The sequence below is a fragment of the Coccidioides posadasii genome, chromosome 1 (assembly GCF_018416015.2).
Source record: "Coccidioides posadasii str. Silveira chromosome 1, complete sequence".
NCBI lineage: Eukaryota > Fungi > Ascomycota > Eurotiomycetes > Onygenales > Onygenaceae > Coccidioides > Coccidioides posadasii.
In genome coordinates this window covers 5107196-5126042 of record NC_089407.1, presented here as the reverse complement: position 1 = coordinate 5126042, position 18847 = coordinate 5107196, and the positions used below count along the sequence as shown (strand labels likewise).

The following is an 18847-nucleotide window of genomic DNA, read 5'->3' as shown; positions in this document are numbered from 1 at the left end:
CCCATAAGTGCTGTCTCTGCGACATCTCGGATAAGGAACAAGGCGACCGATGTGATGGATATCGCCGTTGACTGAATGACTGTAGACGTCCGGCGGTCGGCGAAAGGTCGACGAGCTGCTGACACGGCAAGGAATAGCGAGTTTACTAGTGAAGAACAACGGTCCCAGCAACAGGATCGAAGCAGACGTAGGTCAAAGAGTCGTGTGACGAGCTCTGCGGCGGTGCAGCTAGACAAAGCTCGAGTCATCCGCCTCTGTTGCAGCTCGCTAGTCTTGACTCTGGTCAAGCTCGTGATCCCCTCTGGAGCTTCCAACCTTCAGGCTGACGGCGTCGGCGTAGGTGAAATTCCGGGGGGTCAAAGAGGCTTGGCGGATCAAACCTAGCTACCATGCTGCGATAAAACCCCGTTATGTAATGGGAGACTGGGGACGTGTCATGCATGGTCGTTTTGCGGGCTATTTCGTTTCCATTGACGAGCATACCGCAAGAGTAGAGATGTTTGGGCTGCGCAGGTCCATCATGCAGCTCTCAGGTGCCCGTCATCGCCGTTGTCGGAGGCGACCAGGGTGGGCACGACAGAGCTCCGGGGTTGGGCGGCGGCAGAGAGGGGTAGGTACCTAGTTACATCGTACATATGTCCAGCAATTGCCGTAACCTACAGATTTTTACTGTAAGGAGCACCCCGTACACGCCATACATACAGGTACACGATTGCTGGAGCTCAGCGTGGGCAAGGGACGCCAAGGATACACGCGGCCATACCGCTTCCATACGCAGGCCCGGCCAGTCAGCGTACCCCCCGGGGCCTGCATTGGACCACCCCCGGGCCGTAATTTTACGCACGAACTCCTGTAATGCGAGTCTTAGGTAAGCCGGCCCACCCAAAGAGGCAATTCGCAGTGATCTCGTTCTTGGGACGTCTCTCTCCACCGTCAAAAACGTGGGAAGAATCCAAACGGCAGCCCTGGTTGATCTTCGCCGAACCAAAACCCGTGCAGGAATGCCAATGCCTGCCGGTGCTGTGTGCTCAAGTCTAGCTTCCTTCCACGCTGCTCTCGGAGAATCCGCAGGGTGTTTGTGTGCATTGATTAGCCCTCTGGTTGGATCTGAGCCCTCTCCCAACGGCTTATGTCTTCTGAAACGGCACGTTACTCCATTTCAGATGAGCAATGCGCAATAGGGTCAAAACTTCGGACTAAAGGTATGTTTGGGCAAGACACCTCAGCTACTTCGCCTGCTTCTTGTCACAGTTCGCTTGTCTCTCTCATCAATCCACGCTTCTTCCCCTTCCCATAGTTAACAAACATGTTTTCTCAATAATATAGATTCTGCTGATCGGTAATCCTCTCCTCAACAACATCTCCCCGTGTCCCTCTGTCTGGCGTGTGCCTTCTCACCAGTCCACCGGCTGGCCAAGCTTTGTTCGACGAGTCGCCGTCCCCATCATTGATTACCAGTGCCGGTCGTACGTATTCGCCGCAACTTTCGCGACGTGCTTCACTCCCTCCCGTATCTCAGATCCCCTAACGCAACCCTCTCCCCCAAGGCCATAAGGATTCGGCCGTTAACTCTATATGCTATGTTGCCCCTGATCGTGCTAAAGGAAAATGGAGCCAGACCGTCGTAATGGTTTTAGGAGGGATCCAGACCGGCAGGATTACCATAGACGACCGATTGAACGACGTCCAAGTAAAAAGTCCTCCTCCAAAGATCGGCACGGTGTTGTATATCCTGAAAGTTTTCGTGACGCTACTATCAGAACTGTCACGCCGGATTCAATGTCCGACAATGCCAATAACTCTCCAATGTCCGACGCAGAGTATATGTCGGCAACCACAACGTCCCCGCATGCTACCCTTCGTGCGAAACACCGCGAACGACGTCAGGAGTCTGCTCCCTATTTCTCCGCAGGTGATGACGAGGATCTAGGGCTCGGGCCGAAAAGCCTGAGGGCAAGATCCAGAACCACCCTGGATGATCAACGAAGTGAAATATCCCAGAGTCTTTTGTCACGGACCAGAACAAGACTAGGTTCTATCAATGTGGCCTCGCAATCTTCAAAGGGATCTGAGGATTCGGTTTCGTCCATTGGATACCCTTCCATAATCCAATCCCCGACCCAACGACAGAGGCTTAGCAAGGCACCATCAGGTGGGGCATCGCTTGTGGCTAGTTCTTCGCGTCTATCGTCATACGGATCACCGTTGTCGAACTCCGATTCTTCAAAAATATTACAGCTGATGAAGACAACATGTGGTAGAATGCATGGCATTCTTTCTTTCCGTGCTTCAGGGAGTACTTCCTGGACCTCGGGATACTGCGCCATAAACGTGGCCAGCGGAAGCCTAATATATCAGGCGAAGGGAGAGCCGGCCGCCGCAAAAACACTGATACCAGACCTCAGGGGATGTCGCGTCCGTACTCTGTACGATACGGAAATACAAGGCTCATATCTGAGTGTTTCAGCTCACTCTTCTACTGTCGGCATACACTTAAGACCCCATGTAATTGAAACCTTCGATTCTTGGCTGGCCGCTCTTCTTTGTTGGCAACCGATCCGCCCCAAAGGTGTCCAGAATAAAATGACCAAACCACAATCGGTTGCAATTGGTAACCACCGCTTTCCAGAGCGGAGAAGAAACTCTGAAAGCACAATACAAAAAGAGGCCGCAATAATCAAAGTTGGGCAGATGCTTTTGTGGGACAGACAGACGGCATCCGGCCTTCTCCCGCCCCCAACGCCTAAAAGAATTTCCACCTTCAAGCAGCAGCGGGCCTTATCACCATCGTGGCGTAAAGTGAGCTGTTCATTGCAAGAGAATGGCCACATGAAGATATTCACAGAAACTGATGTGACCTTAATTGCTTTTGTGCAACTATCACAGCTCTCCCGGTGCGCTATCCAGCAATTAGAACCATCAGTCCTGCACGACGAATTTTGTATCGCCATTTATCCCCAGTACTCTGTTCATGCTGGAGGAGACCAGCTGACTCGCCCGATTTACCTGTCTCTCGAAAGTCGCATCCTGTTCGAAGTTTGGTTTGTCTTATTACGTGCGTTCACGATACCAGAGTTGTACGGCCCCGAACAACCTCCGCCGAATGATGATCCCGCGCGGAATCATTCCCTGGCTGTTTCTAACGCAACTTCTACCGCTGACATGTTCCGTATTGAGCGATTGCTATCGATTCGAATAATAGAGGCTAAGATGTTCACCTCTGTTAAACACAGTGTGGAGGTCACAAAGACCAAAAAGCCTGTGAAGCCCCACCTGTCTCAAATGAAAATACGCGCTTCTGGCGACTACTATGCCGAAGTTTTACTCGATGGAGAAGTGCGGGCGAAGACTGCTGCTAAACATGATACTTCAACGCCTTTTTGGCGAGAAGATTTTACCTTCCACGATTTACCGCCTGTCCTATCTAATGCATCTATAATGGTTAAGACGTTGAATTCGACCCAAAAAGACTGGACATTAATATCCCGTGCGCCATACTCCTTTGAGGACGTTAGCAGTGATCCTTTGTCGATAGTGGGTGACGTCGAGATTACTTCGCAGGATGCTACATACGGCAGAATTGACCTCCGTTTGGAGGATTTAGAGCGTGGATCTGGCCCGGAAAAATGGTGGCCAATTCTGGATGATCATGATCAGCCGGTAGGGGAAATGCTAATGAGGGTCCAACTGGATGAGACGGTTGTCTTGATATCCAAAGAGTATGAAGCGATGTCTGAGCTACTACACTCATTTTCGAACGGACTTACGGTGAATCTTGCGCACCTCGTCCCTCCAGAGTTACGTCAGTTGTCGGAAACCTTCCTTGACATTTTCCAAGTATCAGGGCAGGCAGGAGAGTGGATTATGGCGCTTGTTGAAGATGAAATAGATGGAATCCATAAAGATTCAACAGCAAGTCGATTGAGATACACTAGTCGAAGTCGTATTCATTCGAACGACTCGTACGAATCGACCCAGGAAAGAGAAGCTCTCGTGCGTGATCTGGGTAGATCAGCTACCGTTGAAGCCAACTTGCTTTTTCGGGGTAATTCTCTGCTAACAAAGTCTCTGGATATGCATATGCGTCGACTCGGAAAAGAATACCTCGAGGAAACCATTGGAGCCGGATTAAGGGACATTGACGAGAGCGACCCTGATTGCGAAATTGACCCCAATAAAGTCAGTCGACATGAGGATTTGGAACGTAATTGGCGAAATTTAATTTTGCTCACGAGCAGTATGTGGAAATCTATTGCCAATTCTGCCTCTCGCTGCCCTGCTGAATTGAGGCACATCTTCCGGCATATAAGAGCCTGTGCGGAAGATCGCTATGGTGATTTCTTGCGGTCTGTTGCATATAGCAGCGTTTCTGGATTCCTATTCCTTCGCTTCTTTTGCCCTGCAATACTGAATCCAAAGCTGTTTGGATTGCTTAAAGGTTTGTCAAAAATGCTCGATCCCTTCCGCTCTTATAAACATAAAACTAAAGCAATCCTCAAATTCAGAACATCCTCGTCAACGGGCTCAACGCACCTTGACCCTCATTGCAAAAGCATTGCAAGGACTGGCTAATTTGGCCACGTTTGGAAACAAGGAACCATGGATGGAACCTATGAATAAGTTCCTGCTGTCCCACCGCAGTGAATTTAAGGACTTTGTGGATTCTATCTGCTCCATACCAGCGGAGCGCGGGGCTCAAATCGTCAACCCATCTTACGCCACGCCAATTCAGATTTTAAACCGCTTACCACCCACCTCGCGGGAAGGATTCCCAAGTCTCCCATTCTTGATTGATAATGCGAAAAGCTTTGCTTTCTTGGTTCGGTTATGGCTTGAATCCGCACCGCCGAATCTGATGGTCATGTCTGATATAGACGAAACTGTCCTTCAGTTCCATAAGCTGTGTCTTCAAATCCAACAGCGCACCAAGGATTGCCTCAACAAAGCCGAGCAAGCCGAACGTCCAAACGGAAATCTTGAGGTGAAATGGGAAGAACTTGTCGAGCAGTTTGAGAAGTCAAGCACATTCTATGAGGAGAGCTCGAGCAAGGCGAACACTCCCTCCGTGGAGACAGCGATGTCAAACGTTGCAGCAATGTCGGGAAACAATAGGAATTCGATTGGCTATTTTTCTAGGCCACCTTTCCAGCATAGAAGTACGGATATGAGCAATGCAAGTGAAGATGCGGAGGATGACACACGGTCACATGCAATATCAACAAACTGGGATCCTGGCCGGCCTAAATTCACGGTGCCAAAGTATTCAGAAGCCAGAGAAAGCGCTGACAGCTCCCATAACTCGTCTACGTATTCTCTGGAATATCCTGAGCAACCAAAAATCCGTCAATCTAGCGTTTCCAAAGAGTCCTCTAGCAAATACCGATTGTTTGATTTGGTGGGGAACTCTAGGCGGAAGGCTAGAGAAAAAGAATCCCAGCAATTCCTCCCATCTGACTTGGGTCCTCGAGATGAATATATATGACTTATAGAGCCGCCACCTTGGCTGATATGGTATCTTGCAGCATATGATTTTATGAACTCAATACTCTCCTATCTATTCTTGTTACACCCTTTAGTTTAAGACTAGTATACACTTCTTTTCCCCTTCTGATGCCTCTCCTAACCGTCATGCATGTGTGAAGCTTAGATTTCTGCTTGTTTAGGCTCTATGATTTCGTGCACATACTTTATTTTAATGTTTCTCAACAAAAAAAAAAAAGAGAAAAGAAAAAAAAGAAAAAAGAAAAGAAAAATTAGTAGGAAATGCTGATTCCCACAAAGGCTGCTCACAATGCCTGTCATCCACCCCCCCCCCCCCCCCCCCCCCCCCCCAAATATCTTTCCTAATTCTATGGAGATTGGTGCATTTCTGAGGTGTTGGATACCCAGCGGTGAAGGGCTAGGGCTTGACATTTCATGACTTTGCCGATTTCATTGCTCTCCCTTTTGGTCACATTGACCATAACTTTTATGGAGGTGTCGGCGGCTGTATGATTAGCCCGAGTCCGCTCAGGCCCGGTGGTGGTTCTTGTATTTATTTGGTACAGCTTGTCGGTAGTTTTCTTTTGCCATGCAAAAAAGATGTTGATATTCATGGCTGGAGTATTCACATAAAGCATGTAAATTGATTGGGGTTGAAGCTTGACCTGCGCTGGTTTTATCAGGAACCGAAGAGTAAAAAGACAATGAAAATTATGCAAAACAGGTTTCTGATGTTCTTTCTGGGGATAATAAACCAATCTGACTGTTTGGTCCCTGGGCTCCAATTGCAGCAGAATCGGGTATGAAATGCTCTTCTCTGTGATGTTTCCAGTTGCTGAGGCAATGGAGGGTTTCCGGACCATCAACAGCGCAGCGCGGATTGTGAAATAGGCGGCCCTCGCTCCTTGGCTTCTTCTAATTCCTGTTTGGACGATTTTCTTTCTTTTTGTTTCCTTTCACTTGAGTTTCCTTTGTACCCAGGTCCTCTACTCAAGCTCCTTACTTACCAACCTAGCATTTGGCAATTTCTTTCCTTTTTTCGCACCCCCAAGAAGCGCGCCTTTTTCGCGTTCTTCCGTGTAGACCTGGGGCAACTTCCTGACAAGAAACAGCATTTTATTTTATTTTATTTTATTTATTTTGGCTCTGTTTTATATAGCAAAATGGAGTTTTGAGCAGCGATGTTGCTCATATATTGCTAGAGATTTTTTCTTTTTTCCTTCCTTTCTTTCACCCTCTTTTCTCACGCGACAGAAGCCCGGTACGTGCGAACCATCCTGTCAAATGCCCCAGGACAAACTCGAAGGACTCAGATGACTGATGTTAAGGTATAGATACTTGCATTAGATGCAGATATGTCGAGTTTGGAGTGGATATCATCACCCGAGCCGATCAATGAAGAGAAGGACCAGCAGACCGTTAGCCCGCCAAACTGCGATGACTTCGTTGGCGTTGTCATTCCCCGGCAGACTCTGAATACGTCTGCCTTTGAAGGCTTCGAACCCCCCTTACCGAAGTCCACAGAGAGAGACGCGATTGACACGTTACTTCGCGATTTCTCTAGCTACGAAATTTATGACGGATCTGAATTTCTTAGCGTCCAGTTGGATGACTTCAGCATTTATAAAGATAGAGCCACAAATGAAAGAAATTATGGCTTGATTGCACTTAATGATGTTGCGAAGGTTGCTGGAAGCCCGGTATTTTTCTTTGACGGGATTGTGAGGCCCGAAGTTGTGGATGACCCTGTTTTTTATCTAGAACGCATCTCTTTTATGACTGTGTCCATTGGCGGTTATGAGGATTTGGAACGCCACGGCGTTGGGAATGACGTGTGGATTCAGTCTACCTACTGTAATACTAGAGGTCAAATATGGTATCGCCTTGGAAAGCCTGCTCGAGAATATGCGCCATATCACCACACTTTCCTGTGGGTGGCCAACCTCGCGAAGCACTTCGTCGATTATCTCAAAGAAAACCGCAACGTCGCACTATCCGCTTTCAAGTCCCACTTTCGCGAATGGCTATGGGAGCATCATCACCTTGATTCGACGTTTCGAGGATGGCTTGAGGAATTTGGGGGATCGGATTTCCGTCAGGCAATTGTAGCGCATGCCCCCTTTCTGCGTGGACAAGCGCTGGGCCTGGATTCTGAATATGAAGAACACTTCCTCTGGGATGAGATAGGGCTCTCATCAACTCCAGCTGTGCCTAAGCAGCCATCACGCGCCAAATATACAGTTGTGACACCGTATATTTATAAGTGCTTCAAGGATATGCCCTGGGGGCAATACTTGCAAATTGTTAACCTAGACTCTACAATGGCTGCCAGACATCAACAACTTGTCCACCGGATGGGATTCGTGCCAAGAAAGAGGCGAGTAGTGACTGGTTCCAAGGCACCAATCGAGCCGGGCGATGTGGTGGCAATCAATAGAGACAATCAAACATCATGGAAGGGTGATGATGACCTCTGGTATGCCCTTGTTCAACGAGTTTCCGGGGCTGGACATTATCTTAGTCTGATTTGGTTGTATAAGGCTACGGATACCTTATGCGCGGACCTCACATACCCACACTGCAATGAACTCTTTTTGTCAGATCATTGCAACTGCGGGGATAGTAAGATCAAAGTTACAGAGGTTGTGAAGAAAGTATCTGTGACCTTCTTCTCTGACAGGGCCATAGATACTGACTTTTTCGTCAGGCAGACTTACCACTCCGGAGATGAAACTTTCAGAACTCTCCATAAAGGAGATTTTGAATGTCAGTGCAGCAAATCGCAAGACAGGAAATATAACGTCGGCGACACGGTGTTGGTTGAAACTTCAGACGTACTTGAGCCTGTCGAAATTGTTGAGGTCAGCGGTGATGAAGTTAAAGTCCGCGTGCTCCTCCGTCGCTCCCGTGATTTCAATGATGACAGCTGCCGCCCAAACGAGCTAGTATATACAGGGCATTTTCGGCACATTCATCTTGAAGAAATCAGGAGACGTTGCCACATCCGGTTCTTTTCGGAGGAACAGAGGGACAAAGGTGGTATCCCAGCACCATATAATCGAGATGGAAATGGAAGTGCATTTTACATCACATGTGAAGAGAGTGCTCAAGGGCTACGCCCAATGACTCGACCGGCGAGTTTCTGCGATGGTTTTGATCCTCTTGAGGCCAAAAGAAAGCTACGCGCTCTCAATTTGTTCTGTGGCGGTGGCACCTTTGACAGAGGATTAGAAGAAGGCACCGCGATCAGAAGTGAATGGGCGGTGGAATGGGATCTACCTCCCATGTTGACCTATCGCGCAAATCATACAAATCCTGAAGACGTGAAGCTCTTTCGTGGATCAGTAGATGATTTTCTGGCAGTGGCAATTAGAGGACAGGGGTCCGACCTTGTTGCAAAACTTGGGCAAGTCGAGTTCATTTCCGCGGGAAGTCCATGTCAGGGATACTCTCTGGCGAATTCTAGGAAAGGCAATAAGGTATCGTTACGCAATTCATCAATGATTGCTTCTGTCGCTGCATATGTTGATTTCTATCGACCACAATATGCGATTCTCGAGAACGTACCTGCCATGGCGAGCAAGACACATGAAAGAAACCCCCTTTCGCAGTTGATATGTGCGTTTGTTGGCTTGGGTTATCAGCTTCGGCTCATGCACCTGGATGCATGGAGCTATGGAGCTCCCCAGAGCAGATCCCGTTTATTTTTACTTATTGCTGCACCGGGTCTTCAACTGCCTGAGCATCCTGCATTGACCCATTCCCATCCCATGGGAACAACAATTCGATCTCTTGGAGAAGCTCCAAACGGGTTGCCTTTTGGTGAAAGGCGCTGGGAGGTCCCCATTTTCAAATTCGTATCTGCGTACGAAGGAACTAAAGACTTGCCGGACCTTGACAGAGCGAAGGTAGCGTCAATTCCCTGGCCAGACCACCGAACATCTCGAAACGAGTCGAACATGACGCAGGTAATAATTGACCAGGTCCCTAAGCACCCTAGGAAATCAGGGTTCTCCGAGGCTATGACCAAGGGCTTTTTGAATTTTGATCCATTTCCCGGTGACATAAAGCGAAGAAATCCACCCTCGAGGGCTTGGAGTAGGGTGGATCCGAATTTCTTGATACCGACAATTACTACTGCGATTTCTCCTCACTGCAAATTTACTGGTCGGTGGCTCCACTGGCGCGAAGACCGCCTCTTAACGATTATGGAAGCGCGAAGGGCTCAGGGCTATCCCGATTCAGAAGTTCTGGTCGGGCGAGCCGCGCATCAGTGGAAGATTGTCGGGAATAGTGTTGCGCGTCAAGTAGCTCTGGCTTTAGGTTTATCGATCCGTGAAGCGACTCTTTGCAATCCACCGCTCCCACCTTACGGAGAAACAGAGGAGATCATCGAAACTTGCTTGAATAAGAAGAAACGAAAGCGGCGCGTCTCTGAGATCGTTGTAAACACTTCCACAGCCACTGTGGTGACAACGACTACGACAACTCGGTATCGGCTAGAGCAAGATTTATCGATTGAAGATACTAGCACTGGCATTTCGACATTAAGTCTTGGAGAACGGACGGGAACACCGTTCAATGACATCTCAAATCCTCTACAAGTGAGTTTGTCGCCACTCTCCAAGCCGTGGAATCCTATTTTGAAGAAAGTAAAATCGGTGCAAGATGAGGGCTCTTCTAGCGAAGATCCCATACTCATTGATTGATTTGGTCTCTCTTGCAGTTCTGCAGGCTGCAGACGTTGCCATTTTTCTTCGAGGCCAAGCCAACGGGGCCACTGTCACGCTTTTCTATTGTTTTATCTTATATATGCATTTTGATAACTGCCGTTCATCATCATAGAGAATGCGATACTGAGACACCTGGAGCTCGGGTGTTATTAGCCATTTTGGAACATGTACTTTTACATTAAAGGATCCTCTTTTATGTGCCGCCATAGTCGATCGACAAAAATACGTGTTACTATATAATTCGTATCAGGTGCAAGGAATGCGAACACAGGGATCTGGTATAGCTTCGCGAGGTCCAGCCTTTACATGTACTGCTCACAGTGACAAAACAAAAAAGTGGGAACCGCACAATGAATGAAGCTCTCTACATCCACAAGCAGACCTTCGCGCTCCCCGTACCTCCAACGACCCAGTTTTGAGTCCGATGAAACACCGCAACGGCCGGAACAGCAGTTATCACATCTGCACCTAACTGGGCCAGTTGTTCCCCTGTTGATGTGTATATGTCCACAAACCGGTTCATGTTTCCGATGCAGAATCGCTCAACGGGACTATCCGGGCACGCTTGCCATTGGGGGCGGAGACTGCGAGCGCGATAAAGACATGTTAATTCAACGCGGATTATAAGGGTGCAATTAGAGGAATGGAGAGAGCAGGGACGTACATTGTAACCCATTTTCCAGTTTGGCAATTGTGTCTTATCACAGCATCAGGCGCCATTTCGTCCTCCGAGAGTGTATGGTTTGGCTTCCAGTCTTTCAGACCTTTCGAAGCTAAGTCGTAGATTTTGATGGAGTTATCGTAAGAGGTTGTAGCAATTTGGCCTTTCTGGTTGAACGCTGCGTGGGAAACTGACAGCGAGCTTTCGTGTTCGCCCACGGGCTTGGGATGCTTAGTGGAAAGATGTCGCAGATCCCACACTTTCATGGTTCTGTCTAACGATGCGGTTGCCATGTAGTGTGGTTGGGTAGGACATAATGAAAATCCTCCAATCTTTTTCTCTGAGAGCTGGTAGAAAGTGACAGCGGATCCATCGCCGGGGTTCGCTTTGCTGGACACTCGCATATCATGTCGTCCGAAGAATCCGTCTAAGGTAGTAAAGTAAAGAACATGGGGATCTGTCGGAGCCATGTCTATGCCTGACAATGGCTCATCATCAGAGTTAGAAGCCGGTGCATATGCTTCAGTTGCGACTGACTTTTCTAGATCCAGGGCGCGGATGGAGCTATCATAGCTCCCGCTGTAAAGTTTTGAAGGGTCAGATGGGTGAATGTGCATGGCACTAATAGTGTTTGTATGAGGCTTTATAGTTGTGATTGTTGGGTCGGGGTATTCATCTTCCTCGTCGCTCTCATTTTGGTCAGGCTGCTGCGATGCGTCCAAAATACCCAGATGTCCAGTTTTATCACCAGCAAAAATCAAGGGCTTTGACTCAGTGGGATGAAATAACATGGAATAGATTCTTTCTCGCGTAATTTTGATTCCTAAAGAGAGTTAGATTTCCCGTAAAGTGGAGAGAGGGCGACAGCAAAGGAGGCATACGGTTTGGCTCCCAGAGCTCCCAGAGCTGGAGGCCGCTCATTTTCTCCCTCAATTCCTTTAATTCTTTATTTGTCGTCTTTTTAATGTCTTCTTCTCCAAATGTCCTTTGATATCTTTGAGCTGAATTGACGATGCCTAGCCCCTGTAATCCTGTCTCGTTCCATTTATTTTCTCCCACAACGATATCTCCCACGTTCAAATCCCCGGAGATTCGCATCCTTTTGGCCTGAGCGGCTGCTTTCATTGCTTGGTATTCATCCTCAGCTTTCCGCTTAGCGATCTCACTTTCAGCCGCTAACCCCCTGAGACGTGAGGACATTCGCCGTGGCACAGGCGGTTCATCTTCTTTCTTAACTCTCTTCGGCGCGGGTTTCTTCTTTGTTTGGGAGGAAGATTTCGAGGCAGGCGGCTTGGAGAATATGCCTGCAGATTGGGCTTCAAGTGTTAGTTTCTTCAGAAGCGCATCGCGCTCGGCGATATTCGCCGCGCGCTGCTTCTCGAACTCCGAGAGCTCTGGCTCCTCCTTGGTGCGTGGCATGATTTTTCGTAGGCTCAACAGTCCTAAAGGAATTGATTATCACCAATAAATCCAACACACAGAAAAAGGGGGAAAGGATTTCTCCAATTGATACCCCGGCCGTCTCATCCCCAGCGACCTGATGAGAGCAGGTTGCTGCCACGCCCAGTTCGCATGTCGCGTCACGTCACACCGCGATATCACGTGACTTAAAAAAGAAAAAAGATTTGATGAGTCAGCAAGTATATATCTCCAGCTCTTGCTGCCGAGAATTTTTGGGCTATTTGAGCTGCGCAAACGACAACTTGTAAGACGCAGAGCTCACATCGTTTCGCCTAGCAAAATGCGTCGCACAATTCCATCCAAGCTAATAAGTGCGAGCGCTGACTCCACCCTCCTTCCCTTCCTTTATTACACGCGAACAATCATAACCCCTAACCGCAATCACCGAAGCTCCTCCAGGCTATGGCCACTGGCACCGAGTCAATCGTGCCCTTATTCAACGGCTCGAGAATTATCTTCGGATGGAAAATTCAATAGAACCTCATTTCCCACAACCGAGGCTTGCGACTCAAGCAGCAATGTCAGTGAATCGACAGATTTCCCAGGCTATTTGAAACAACGGGCTTCAATTGTCCCTCTCCGGAGAGTAAAAGCGTCGCCTCGTTCAACTTTGACCGCCACAGAACTAGAAATATTCAGTCGTCTTGCGGACAATCCGGTTGATGAATCTCGGCCTGGCAATACACAGGGTGATCATCCTCGATCTATTCCACCAAAGCAAACATTGGAGGCCGGCTCTAATGACCCAGAAAAAGCTGAAATTACCTCTATTTTCAATTCCGTTGTTGAGAATTTGAATCAAGAATCCCCGCGGACCATTCAGATTGCAAATTCGAAAAAAGCAAATGATGAGATGGACAGTGCCGCCACCTCCGGTGGTAAACTCCACGATATCGCACCGGACTCCGCACAGTTTTCGAAAGTATACTCTAAACTACGTGCCTTTCGAGACAGTGTTGTTGACACTTCTACTCCCGAAGGCATACAGCATGCTGGAATTGATCCTTACCTTCTCGCGAAATTGATTGCGAAACGAGAGAGTTCTAAAATCTGCGAGGAACTCGACAACGCTGTTACTAATGGCAAGGGCGACATTGGGATTTGGCAGGTTTGTGAAGATAAAATCTTTGCAATGCTAGGGATGCTCAGCCAGGAAAGCCTAGCATCACTCCCCGGGTTTCAAGACGAATGCAATCAAGGCGATGGACATGGACAGAAACGGAGTGCCCTGAATAATGGTTCTGAAATTATAGGAAGCCCCAAGACTACAATCAAAGAGGCCAGTCCGCTTAATATCCCCGATAACGTACCTATCGCTCCCGTGGTTTTACACACATACCCAACCGTACTTCTCCATGCAGCAAAACTGCTTCATAAACATTATCCCATGTCCCAGTTCAGCACACAATTACTCGATACTGTCAAAGCGCACGGGCGACTTTCTTTTATAATGGGGGTATCGGCGAGCCTCTGCAACGAATTCATATCATTTAGATGGCGAGTATACAACGATCTGCCATACGTGGTATCAGTCCTCGAAGAAATGGAGGAGGCTGGAATTAAATTCAATCGGGAAACTCTTGAGATACTCGATAAGATACGCAGCGACCGGCGGGTCGATAAAATGAGACCAGGATCGCAGGATGATGAACAGGGCGATGGCACCTGGTGGTGGGAGTCGGAAGCCACTAGAACATCATATAAAGACCTAGTAGGCTGGGGCCGTGGTAAAGTCGGATGGATTACTCGGATTAGGGATCAGGTCAGGAAGGAAGCGGCGAGGAAGAAGAAAATGGCACTGCCTATTCACCAAATGTGACACAACCTTTTACCACAGTTGTGGCATGCATTGAATTCGTGCATTGTTTCCTAGTGTTTTCAAACTACAACATAGAATAACTTCCAGTATATGATTATTTTATAGGGTAAATATTATACATAATTACTCCACACCAGGGAATCACATTTGCATCTCAATAGACCTGAAGCCTGCATTTGAGGCATTCATACCTTCATTCCCCAACTCCTTCCAGCAGCAAATACGCTGCCAGCAACATATCCCATGTATCGCTTTACATCACTCAATGTATCCGTGACAGCATCTGCATCATTTATCCGGCGGTCAACAAATTCCATTGTGGCGCTAAAGCCCGGAGATACATCTTCAGTCATGTTTATATCCGCGCTAGCATAAATGGTAGCTACGGAAATGCGTCTTGTATACCACGACGCATCAACGGAACGGTCATTGGCAAGGTATAGGATATCAGAGGATAGCCTGTACAGTTCGCAAAGAGAGGGTGGAACGTGTGGAGGGAGAGACATGATTGCTAGGGCCTGAGAATAGAAAAAGGAGTAAGCATTATTCCTACAAAATGACTTCGGGAAAGTACATGTAAAGGACAAAAGGCCAAATACTCACATCCTGCCAATGATGTATTATTTCCGTATTCATTTTTAATCTCTCCATGATCAGGGTCCTCACCCTTTGGTCCACCTCCGCAGGTGTGATGGACCCATCAGCATCGTCTTTCTGACCAAATATTTCACCACTTTCGACTTTCTGCTTTAATAGCCCTCTTCTGCTCGCCAACCAATATAACACCAATTCGAACTCGCCCCCACGAGGGAAAAGCTGCAAAGAAACATCCAAGTATCCCGCTTCCCGGGCTCCCATAATCACTGCCTTGGTTGAAAACCCATACTCAGGGACATGCTTCAGCGCAGTCGAAAGGATGGCCGATTGCTCAAGCGTGTAGGTATCCGCTGGCGGGTCTGGAACAGGGTGGAATTCGGAGTGGTAGCTCCGGACATTCTGTAAGGGAACAGGTCTGTTCTTTGGCCTGCGGAAGCATGTGAGAGAAGGATAGAGGTATCGGGAACGGGGGCACTGCGTCTGGAAGTAGCTGGCCTGTTTACAAAAGGGCCCGGAAGCTCCGACAGAAGGTATGCTTGTTCGAGGGCTTGTCGGCTTGGGCGCTATGCAAGCTATGGCAGGGCGCCGTAGAAGACAACCGGGGTGTGACATTCCAAAATTTTTTTAAAAGGATGTAAAGCGAGAAATTAACGAAGCTGCGTTCCTTTCCCCGCAGTGTACTTGGTAATTATCTCGTAACTAAGGGTTCTCCGTAGTAATTAGCTACTCATAAAAATTCAGATCGATCCGTTAAGGTTGGCCGTGACCGTCACGTGCGCGACATGTCTCGATTTCCGAATCCGGTACACCCAGCGACCTCAATGTCTTCTCGGCCTTCTTGGGTGGAATCCAAACCGTCAATTGCTCGAGCTGACTAGGTTATTTGCATTATGACGGAGTACACCCTTTGGTTACATGTGATCAATGCGTTTACTAGTATCTGACTATCCTAATATGAATGTGCGCCGCGGTACGGAGTGACTCTGGGTGAAGCCAAATTTGATCGCACTGGCGGTGGCCATGGGTAGATTTTATGTGGCCTGCCTTTTTTGAAGGTTGCCGCTTTTATGTGATCCGGTACCCCATCCATGTTGCCGCTTTTGTTATTTTTGGAGCAACCTCCCAGAGCGCTTCCATCCAGACTCTATCAACACAAATTACACACATCATGGCAGGGTATATATACTTTTGGTATTCCACTGAGTTGTCTTTATTTTCTTTTCTATCTTTCATCCTTTATCTTTTAGGATTAGGGCTCTGTTTTACTATCTACCTCTTGCACTCCCAATTTATATCAAGATGGGTGCCATTGAACGCAAGGCTCGAAAGCCAAAGCCCAAGGGACATTATATGGACATCATCAGTCAACCATCACAGGATATCAAACCGAATCTTGAACCTCAACGCTTCGAGCCATGCAGCAGGTGGAGAATAACTACAAGGAGTATGTCTCCATAGGCTTTCTTTCCCTTTAGTCGCTTTGCTTACTTCAATTTCTCAGATTTGTCTTGGAGAACCTTAATCCACCCTGCCCAAATCACTGGCTTAAAAGTTTGACCATTAATGTCATCGAGGCTTTCCTACGCTGGTATCTTGATTGTCATAATGTGGGATCCCTGCCAGGTTTCCTCGTGTTGGTCCGCTTCTGGAGGATATATTACTGCTACGAGCTTGATATGGATTTCCCTTATCGTTTGAAACGAAAGACTAAGGAGGTGGGCCTACAGATTATTATGCTATTTAATGATCTCATTTTAATTTTTCTTACAGTTAATCTGTACGGTTCTCAAGTTTGACTATAGACTCTGTGAGACGGCCAAACTTCAACCACCTATCAACCCAGATGATCTTCTTGCTCTTTCGTATCACGCCGTTGCCACATCCCAGGTGTACTTTCCAACCCAGAGGCAAAGAACCCAGCATGGGACGATTCAGAAAATGATGACACGTACATCCGCTCGGCCTGGAACACTTCTTGAAAGCTCAGGGTATTGCCGAACAAATGATTCACTTCTCTGGGGAGGTATTGAGCTTTTCATGGTTATGGATCCTGAACATCCAACCTGTCAAGTCCTCCTTATGAGAGTAAAACACCATCTCAATAAGGGCAAGAGAAACGAGGGAGTACCGTAACTCTCACCCACTAAACTCTTTAAGGTTTTATCACTCACCACTTGCTCAAGGCCAATATACTCCTATACTGAGCGAAACGATAATCTAGGATACTGTGTGATTCAAGACATACTAGATTTTGCATTCGAGGATGATGCTTTTGCAAGTGAATACATCAAAGAACCTTGGGATATCTGGCGGCATACCAAAGTCCCGGAACACAGGAAGAGCGTTCCAATCCATATCAAGAAGAAAATGCGGAGAATACTGGTTTTCCGACCTGGAGTTCAAAATGAAGAGGGAAAATGCATCACCCATCCAAGAGCTCTAACAGCAAAACAATTTGGTGAGGATGAAAACAATCTTTCTCGAGCCACCGGCATGGAGAAAGTTGGTGGGGCATACAAGTACAGAAAAGGGGCAGCTGAGGCATTTGATAGTCAGTAAAGCACATCAAATATACATGCCTGTGAAATATCTAACCACAACTCCAGAAAATTTGACTGAGCACCAGCACAATCATGTCATGGGCCATACCAAAGGCGAGATCTTCCGCGCATATGTGAACCCTTACGCGGGCGACACACAGTCGATATATCTAGGGACACCAACCAGCGAAGCCCTGAACAATTTATCCACTCATGCAAGCCTTACACGCGACCCAGCTGCACCACAGCGTCTGACTAAGGAGCAGAGGGAAGCGGTTGAGAACTATCCAGAGCTAATTCAGGCTAAGCAATAGCATCACAATTGTAAACAACAGTTAGTCCTATGATATGGAAAAATACAGAAGGCAGCGGGAACTCTAGAAGCGCAGGAATATGTGAAGATTAGTCAGTCAGTTTGAGCCACACGCAAGAAACTGCAGAAACGTGCCTTCGAGCAAGTATATGATGAATACTTTCAGAGTATTGGCAATACCATTATCAAACAAAATTACTGCCGCCAACCTATCAGGTTCGAACCTCAAACACCACTTGTTCTGCCTGAGCAGCAAGAGTTGGCAGTTCTTGAGTTCCAAAATCAAGATGCCAGCACAGTCTCTGATGCAGACCTGCTGGAGGATCGGATCAAGTCACTGGAGCTTCATCTTGAACTCCATCATATCCATGTCCCCAAAAACCAGTTAGGAAAGGTTGTTCCAACGGAGCTGGCGCGACATTGTCCATTTCCAGTCAACTTTCCTCCCCAAAGCCCGACTGGGCTGCAATGCTCTGAGTGTCTAAGCAATGGAGACTATCACCCCAGCAGCGCGGCAGTTTAGTTTCGCCAGCAGATATAACCTGAAGGATCACATTGACTGCGTGCACCTAGCGAAAAAAGACTTCTTGAAGGTGGTGATGTGCGGTTATCCTGGTTGTAAGGAAATTGTGACTTCTAAAACACAGTACTATCATCATATAGTTACTGTACATGGCATCCAGCTCCCTGGTGCATGAGTTTCAATTATGCTGGTTATCGCATAGTTAGCTCGTATTCTAATGGAAATTATTGGCATGGAAAATCTGCAGCAGCTTTTTTTTTTTCAGTTAAAAAGCCCTTTGTAGAACTACTGAAGCGGGAAGGGGGCTGCACATTAGGCGGCAGCTAGCAGAAAGGGAGAATAGGGAGGAAACAGCCAAAGGTATTCATTCTAGGTGGCTAGCTAGGAACAAGAACAAGAACAAGCACATAAGACATAGGAACAAGTAGTAGTGAACATAGGGAAGAAGGGAGCTCTTGAACAGGTAAGAACAGGCATTGAAGGCCAAAGAAGAAGGCTGACGCTCCCAAATAGGGGTAAGTGGTGGTGGCGGAATGGGGCGCACTGTACTCCGTAGGGGATAACATATGCCAAGAAAGGAGAGGCTCATGCAGCAGGAAAAATAGATGGGCCCGGATCCCCATGACACATCAAAACACTGTCTAAGAAGAGGACCGCATCATCGGCCAAGCCTGGAGACCAGGAGGATATAAAGTGGCAGCGACACCATTACAACAAAG

General features: G+C 47.6%; 7 protein-coding genes across 7 annotated transcripts; 5 read left to right on the top strand and 2 right to left on the bottom strand.

Annotated features, from left to right (window-relative positions):
• Window positions 1-940: 940 nt before the first annotated feature.
• On the top strand, window positions 941-6184 carry D8B26_001460 (uncharacterized protein). The gene is made up of 3 exons (XM_003065457.2): window positions 941-1202; window positions 1327-4438; window positions 4506-6184. Exons 2-3 carry the CDS (start codon window positions 1609-1611, stop codon window positions 5480-5482), a joined length of 3807 nt encoding a protein of 1268 aa, XP_003065503.2. The 5' UTR covers window positions 941-1202; window positions 1327-1608; the 3' UTR covers window positions 5483-6184.
• A 445-nt stretch (window positions 6185-6629) lies between these two features.
• On the top strand, window positions 6630-10190 carry DIM-2 (DNA methyltransferase Dim-2; the record flags this gene model as incomplete). Its single annotated transcript, XM_066123545.1, has 3 exons — window positions 6630-6742; window positions 6816-7957; window positions 8189-10190. The coding sequence occupies exons 2-3, from the start codon at window positions 6837-6839 to the stop codon at window positions 10188-10190; spliced, it is 3123 nt and encodes a 1040-aa protein (XP_065979619.1). The 5' UTR covers window positions 6630-6742; window positions 6816-6836.
• Window positions 10191-10433: 243 nt separating this feature from the next.
• On the bottom strand, window positions 10434-12294 carry D8B26_001458 (uncharacterized protein; the record flags this gene model as incomplete). The annotated part of the gene is made up of 3 exons (XM_003065455.2): window positions 10434-10798; window positions 10879-11698; window positions 11757-12294. 3 exons carry the CDS (start codon window positions 12292-12294, stop codon window positions 10579-10581), a joined length of 1578 nt encoding a protein of 525 aa, XP_003065501.1. The 3' UTR covers window positions 10434-10578.
• Window positions 12295-12616: 322 nt separating this feature from the next.
• Window positions 12617-14198, top strand: D8B26_001457 (uncharacterized protein; the record flags this gene model as incomplete). The annotated part of the gene is made up of 1 exon (XM_003065454.2): window positions 12617-14198. The coding sequence occupies one exon, from the start codon at window positions 12617-12619 to the stop codon at window positions 14153-14155; it is 1539 nt and encodes a 512-aa protein (XP_003065500.1). The 3' UTR covers window positions 14156-14198.
• On the bottom strand, window positions 13329-15433 carry COQ9 (Ubiquinone biosynthesis protein coq9, mitochondrial). The gene is made up of 2 exons (XM_003065453.2): window positions 14759-15433; window positions 13329-14673 (listed from the first exon to the last, which is right to left on the bottom strand). Exons 1-2 carry the CDS (start codon window positions 15362-15364, stop codon window positions 14341-14343), a joined length of 939 nt encoding a protein of 312 aa, XP_003065499.1. The 5' UTR covers window positions 15365-15433; the 3' UTR covers window positions 13329-14340.
• A 734-nt stretch (window positions 15434-16167) lies between these two features.
• D8B26_001455 (uncharacterized protein) lies at window positions 16168-16548 on the top strand (the record flags this gene model as incomplete). Its single annotated transcript, XM_066123544.1, has 2 exons — window positions 16168-16196; window positions 16254-16548. The coding sequence occupies 2 exons, from the start codon at window positions 16168-16170 to the stop codon at window positions 16546-16548; spliced, it is 324 nt and encodes a 107-aa protein (XP_065979618.1).
• Window positions 16549-16690: 142 nt separating this feature from the next.
• D8B26_001454 (uncharacterized protein) lies at window positions 16691-17606 on the top strand (the record flags this gene model as incomplete). The annotated part of the gene is made up of 3 exons (XM_003065452.2): window positions 16691-16881; window positions 16936-17303; window positions 17359-17606. 3 exons carry the CDS (start codon window positions 16691-16693, stop codon window positions 17604-17606), a joined length of 807 nt encoding a protein of 268 aa, XP_003065498.2.
• Window positions 17607-18847: the final 1241 nt, after the last annotated feature.

Bases quoted from the DNA above. Each gene is read 5' to 3' on its own strand.
- D8B26_001460 (XM_003065457.2), top strand. From the start codon at position 1,609: ATGGAGCCAGACCGTCGTAATGGTTTTAGGAGGGATCCAGACCGGCAG. The intron at 4,439-4,505 runs GTTTGTCAAAAA...CCTCAAATTCAG, and splicing joins GCTGTTTGGATTGCTTAAAG to AACATCCTCGTCAACGGGCT.
- COQ9 (XM_003065453.2), bottom strand. From the start codon at position 15,364: ATGTCACACCCCGGTTGTCTTCTACGGCGCCCTGCCATAGCTTGCATA. The intron at 14,674-14,758 runs GTGAGTATTTGG...TTCTATTCTCAG, and splicing joins TAATACATCATTGGCAGGAT to GCCCTAGCAATCATGTCTCT.